Below are 6,000 nucleotides of genomic sequence, written 5' to 3' on the forward strand. Positions count from 1 at the left end.
CAGGACGGACCTGAGACCCCAGCGGCGACCCCACAGGGTCCCTGGCGGCCACAGGAGCCCAGGCCTTCGTCCCTCACACCCGCCCCACCCACCGCAGAGTCCAGGAGCCTCTCCCCGAGGCACGGGGACCTCGAGGGACTCAGTTCCCGTCGAACCTGCTCAGACTTGGTGGGTGAGAACCCTGCCCATGCGCCCTGCCCTTAGGGGGCGCCTTCACCACGTGGACATCCAGTTGTGTGCGTGTGCGTGTGCGTGTGCTTGGGAAGTTGACGGCCTGGAAGGCACGGCTCAGACGTGTGCAGGAGAGCGAGCCGTGTTGATGGATTCTCGCTCGTGGCTAATCAGACACCGAGGGTGTAATTCAGCCCCGAACGAGCGTGAGCGCGCCGGCCCGCCCCCCCCCCCCACCCACACGGCGCTGGCAACATTTCTCCTCAATTAGCACGGCCAGCGGCGGCCGGCCCCACGCACGAGGATGAAAGCAGCCAGACACACAAGAGTCTCAGTGATGGGGAGTGTAATTAACGTCCCTTCGTTGTTGGGGCGTCGGTGGCCTCGGCCAGAAATGGAAACCAGCTGCAGAGCAGAGCTTCCGGACACCCGGCCGGGGGCCCTCGGGGGGGGCGGGGGGGGCGCCTCTTCAGAAAGGGCGGCGAACTCTGGACAGTTCAGGACCCTGGACGCCCGCCGCCGCCCGCGGGGAACTGAGAGGCCTCCCCCGGAAGGCTCCGATGGACATCTCAGAGTAGCCCCCGCCGGCTTCCCCTGGCTCCTCCTTGTCCCCCCCCAGGGGCACCCCCAGATTTGTTTGTGTGTCCTGGCTGAGCCCCTCGCTCTTGCCACTCTAAGCCGCCCCCCGATTCTGCTAGGAGGCGGCCCCTTGTGCCACCTGTCCCCTGCGGTGACGAGACACCAAGTCCCCCGCACCCCCGGTCGGCGGACTTACGGGTTCCCCGGGCAGCCCTCTGGGCCCCACTTCTCCGTCGTCGCCCTGTGGAGGGGAAGGGCAGGGTTTCAGGGACGGGCTCCGACGCCCGGGCGCCGGGACACACCTCCTCCTGCAGCACGGAAGGCCTCTGGCCCAGGGCTGCGAGTCCCAGCCCGAGGGGAAGGCCCAGAGTCCTCGCTCCCGGAAAGCTGCGGTAGACCGTGAGGTCCAGGGTGCTGGGGCGTGGCAGCTCGGGGCTCGCAGACCACAGCGCCAAGGAGGGGACACCGCGAGGGAAGAACCACGGGGCCGAAGGTCCGGTGACAGACACGCACAGTGGAGTGAGCGACAGAAAGGAGACGGAGCTCGATGACAGACACACAGAGGGACAGACGGATGGACAGACAGGCCGGCAGGTGGTAGGCAGGAACGGGAGTGACAAAAACTGGGTGGGGAGGAACCTGGGGAGAAGCACCGGGCGCAGAGCCCACCCGCCCACGCAGCCGCCCCCCAGCCCAGGCTCCCAGCCTCAGGCAGCAGCGCCCGCCTGCCCTGCCCCACCCCCGGGCCCGCTGCCCTCCCGGCTCCGGGGCTGCTCAGTCCCCTTCCGGCCCCGGGCGCCACCACCCCCCACCACCTCGCTGACACTCCCCCCCCAACCGGGTCCCCTGGGGCGCCTGCCCCGGGAGCGAGAGATGCTCTTCCTATGACTGGGAGGGGCGGCCCTGCCGCGCCGTGGTTCGCTGCGGTCTCAGGGCCCTGCTCTGGGTGCCTGTCTCTGCACGCCCCGGCCCGCGCCCTCGCAGTCCCGCCCCCACACGCCAACGTCACGGCCCCCGGCAGGCCACACGCAGTTTTCCTGCCAAACTCCGAAGGGTGGGCAGGCGCGGCCGGCCGCACAGGGTACATACCCTTTCTCCATCGTCTCCCGGAGGGCCCGGCGGGCCGGAGGGGCCAGGGTCGCCCTAGGAAGTCAACCGGAGCCAGGGTTAGCAACCCCACGTGCCCGTCCCGAGTCCCCCTGCGGCCTTTCTCTGACCCAGACCCGCCGCAGCCTTCCCCGGGTCCTCGGGAGACCCCCAGGGGCGTGCCTGCTGGCTGCAGGGACGGTCACCGGGGAAACCGAGTCCGGTGGCTGTGTCTGACCGGGCATCTGGCAGGGCCACAAGCATACAGGCCCCCCGGTCGCCGTGGCAGGGTCTGAGCTGCACCCCCATCCCACCCCACACCGCTCCCCAGGGAGGGAGGGCCACCGCCCTGGCATGCAGGCACCCTGGGGGCGGGCGCCGGTCCCCTCCGCCCCTGCCGCCTCGGGCCTCCCGCGCGGCTGCTGCTCAACGTGAGCTGGTCGGCCGAGGGACAGACGGGGCGGCCTGGGCGCCGCCTCCCTCCACGTCCCCCGAGGCTGGGGCGGCTGTGGCTAAGGCGCAACAACCGTTTTCCCGTGCGGCACAGAACGTGACCGATAAGCCTCAGGGACAAGTGTGTGTGTGCGTGCACATGTGTGTGCACACAGTGCAAGGGCATACATGGGCACAAGCACATACACTTCGTGTGCACACATGCACACGTGTGGGGGGGTCAGGCATGTGCACGCACGTGTGTGCATGTGCACGAGTGTGCCTTCACGCCCAGAACATGTAAAAACATAACAAAGGCGTCATCCGTGTCAGAGGAAAGGAAACACCCACGAGCCGCCTGCACCCGTCACTCAGAGACTCTCACACGGGCGGATAGCGAGCCCGGCCGTGGCGGGGTGGGGGGGTGGGGGCCGCGCCCCCACACTCTGCAGCAGCCGCAGCCGCTGGCCCAGCCGCACCTCCCAAATGGCAGCCTCGGCGCCCCCCCCCCGCCCCCGAGGCAGTAAAGGCCGCTCAGCACGACTAGGATTTCTGGAGTCGCTGGCTCCCGGGCCGGTTCCCGCCCTCCAGCCACGGGGCGGGGCCCGCAGCTTCCCCGTCGGCACCTGGAGAGGAATCCACTTCCTCTGGGCCGGCTTTCCGTCCCAAGCTGTCGCCTGCATGTATGTCCAGCCCACCCCCACCCCGCAGGGCCCCTCCCGTGGCTGCCCGGGAAGCCCAGGGCCGTCCGGAAGGGTCTCCCCAAAAACCCGGTGCTGCCGGAGGCCCATCGGGGCCTCTCCCACGGGCGGCACTTACCCTGTGTCCCTTCTCTCCCGGCAGTCCCGCCAGGCCGTCGAAGCCACGGTCACCCTGTGAGGAGGACAGAGGGCGGCTCAGGGCCCAGGCCGCACCCCGCACCGGCGACCCTGCCTCCCGACTCGGCCCAGGCAGCGTCTGAGTGCCCTGGGCCCCAGGACCCCCCCGAGTGGCACCGGCCACCCCTCCCCTCCCCTCTCCTCCTCCCGGCTTGGGGGTCACATCCCTGCCTGCCCCACCAGGCACCAGCAATCGGGCTGAAGAGGAGCAGGCCCTGGTCCCCGAGCTGTCCCCTCGTGCGCTCCACCCCACTAACTGGAACTGTCGCACGTGCCGTGAAGTTCGCCTCGTGCCCCCCGCTCCGTGCCAGCACGCCAGAGCCACCCCCACAGAGGCACCCCCTTGGGCCCCGCCCGCAGGTGGGTGCAAGCGTCGTGACTTGTCGTCACGGCCACATTTGTCATCAGAACCGGCGTGTCACCACACCAACACGGGGACAGCGGTGAGAGTGGCCGGGACCCCCGGGGGCCACGGCGGCCGCCTACCTTGGGGCCCGTCTGCCCAGGCATCCCTCGAGCACCGTCACTGCCGGGCCGGCCCTGGAACAAGGTGGGCAGAGCGTCAGCCTCTCACGCGACTCCGGTCTTTCTGGGCCTTGCCACCCCGAACCACCAGGGGGCGGGCCACCTGCCCCTCTGTGTCCGTGGTGGTGGTGTGAGGTGGCAGGTGAGCCTTGCAGGAGGAGAGAGACTGCGGGCCCGTCAGCCTACGGGCCCAGCGGCTCAGGAGGGAGGGTGGCCGGACAGGCAGCCGCGGCTCCTTCCACCACGAGGACCTCAAGCTGCAGGCGAGGGCGAGCGGGCGCCTGCTGCCGGCCCACGTGACTAAGGGGAAACGGAGGCCGAGGGCTGGCTTGTCCCACTGAGGCCACGCGGCCACCCAAAGGCAGGTCCGGGCCACAAGCAGGACGCTCTGTCCACGGCCACTCCCATGGCTGCTGCTTCCAGCTGTGGACACGGCCAAGGTCCAGCCCACAGCCCCTCCTGCCCGGCCAGGGGGCTGCTGGGCAGGGCTCGGACCTATCCGAGTGCGCTATAACCACCCCAAAGCACTGGGTGGAGTGGGGGCTGGCAGGCTCAAGGTCACCCCCACAGGGCCAGAGACTCGGCCAGGAGGCCACTTGCCATCAGCCAGCGGAGGGTCACAGCCGGTCCAGACCAGTGGCTTCCCGCTGCTCCCCGGCCCGTGTGCACCCGAGAGAAGGAGGCCGCCCCCGGGGACCCGGGGACGCGTGACTGGCAGAGACACGGCCTGCGGAGCAGCCGCCCTGCGTCTCGAGGCTCAGCGGAGACGGGACGGGCGGCACCGGGAGACAAAGGGGACCCGCATGGGCCACGGGAGCTGGGCCGTGCCCCCCCTACTGCCTCAAAGCCCCCCGGGAGCTACCGGAAAGGACAGTCACCGCGGGAGAGGGGCAGACGGGACGCCAGGCCGGGGGCACCCACGGGGAGCCTCTCTCTCCTCGAAGCTGCCCACTAACAAGGGACAACAAGGGAAACTGGTCCGAAAGTTCTCAGGACGCCACAGCGTCAACAGGGTGCCCAGATTCGCACCCCCCCCTCACAGGAGCAGGGACCCTGGGGACCCCCGGATCTCGGCCTGCCCCCACCGTCTTTTCTTCTCTGGCGGGTCTCTGGGACAAAGGTCACGACCCTCCCCCCCACCGGGGCGGACCCACGGCCCTGGCACCGCAGTTTGGCCCTGCAGCGAGACCCGGGACGGGCCACCCTCGCGCCTCTGCCCTCCTCGGCTTCGCCGGCACCGAGCAGCCTGGGCCAGGGCAACCGGGCACCGCCGTACCTCGCCACGTGTGATGCACGCCACCCGTGTCTTAGCGCTGCCCACGTGTAACGTGCGTCCTTACTCTTCCCTCAAGAGTGTGGGCAGACAACTGCGCATCACACACGGCGAGGCGTGAGTGAGCGCTCAGCGACGCACAGGAAGCGCGACGAAATAAAACCACCCTGCAGAACCCGACCCGAAGTAAACCGCCCCACTCTCCGCCCAGGACCCCACTTCCGGCCTCGCGGGCCCCTGCGGGACGGCCCGGTCCGGCCCCGGCCTGCGCCTGCGTCACCCCTCGCTGACGACAAGTAGCTCCAGGACGGAGGCCCTAACCGCTCAGGAACCCCTCCTTCCCGCCCCGGGTGCCGGAAGGCGGAGAGGAACCGGCGGCTCGCGTGGATGGCACGTCTCGCACACGTCCACACTGCACACACACGCGTGCACACCGCACGCACACATACACACCCACACTGCACACACACGTGCACACTGCACACACACACACGCGTGCACACCGCACACACACATACACACCCACACTGCACGCACACACGTGCACACTGCACACACACACGTGCACACTGCACGCACACACACGTGCACACTGCACACACACCACACACACCCACACTGCACACACACACGTGCACACTGCACACACACATGCACACACACACGTCCACACTGCACGCACACACAAGCACACACACACGTCCACACTGCACACACGCGCGTCCACACTGCACACACGCGCGTGCGCACACACGAGCACACTGCACACACACACAGGAGAACAAACTCTTCCATGCACTAGGAACACCCACAGGCTGGAGCGCCCCAGGGGCTGACTGGGACCCCCCAGCTCGTCTGCACGCTGTTCGTGAACTCGACTGAAGCATAACCCCGGGCCCCCTCTCAGCGGCTGTGGTCCACGGAAGCCGCCCGGGCCCGTCTGCCGAGCCGCAAACAGAACCGGGGCGGCTGGCACGACGGGAGCGCTGGGCGCCGGCCCGGCCCCCTCACCCGGGCCACCTCGGCGGAAACGCGGCTGGACCAGCCACCGACGGC

At 69.3% G+C, this 6,000-nt stretch overlaps 1 protein-coding gene across 1 annotated transcript in view; it reads right to left on the reverse strand.

Moving 5' to 3' along the window:
- LOC114490261 (collagen alpha-1(V) chain-like) overlaps window positions 1-6,000 on the reverse strand; it is a gene marked incomplete at its 3' end in the record, with an annotated part of 30,359 nt that overhangs the window by 21,288 nt on the left and 3,071 nt on the right. Inside the window, exons 2-6 of the mRNA XM_028504213.2 lie at window positions 3,721-3,853; window positions 3,633-3,686; window positions 3,088-3,141; window positions 1,840-1,893; window positions 947-991 (exon numbers count right to left, since the gene is read on the reverse strand). Of these exons, the coding sequence (XP_028360014.2) occupies window positions 947-991; window positions 1,840-1,893; window positions 3,088-3,141; window positions 3,633-3,686; window positions 3,721-3,853 (340 nt within the window). The remainder of the gene's footprint in view (window positions 1-946; window positions 992-1,839; window positions 1,894-3,087; window positions 3,142-3,632; window positions 3,687-3,720; window positions 3,854-6,000) is intronic.

This window comes from Phyllostomus discolor, unplaced genomic scaffold, assembly GCF_004126475.2.
Source record: "Phyllostomus discolor isolate MPI-MPIP mPhyDis1 unplaced genomic scaffold, mPhyDis1.pri.v3 mPhyDis1_scaffold_57, whole genome shotgun sequence".
Lineage (NCBI taxonomy): Eukaryota > Metazoa > Chordata > Mammalia > Chiroptera > Phyllostomidae > Phyllostomus > Phyllostomus discolor.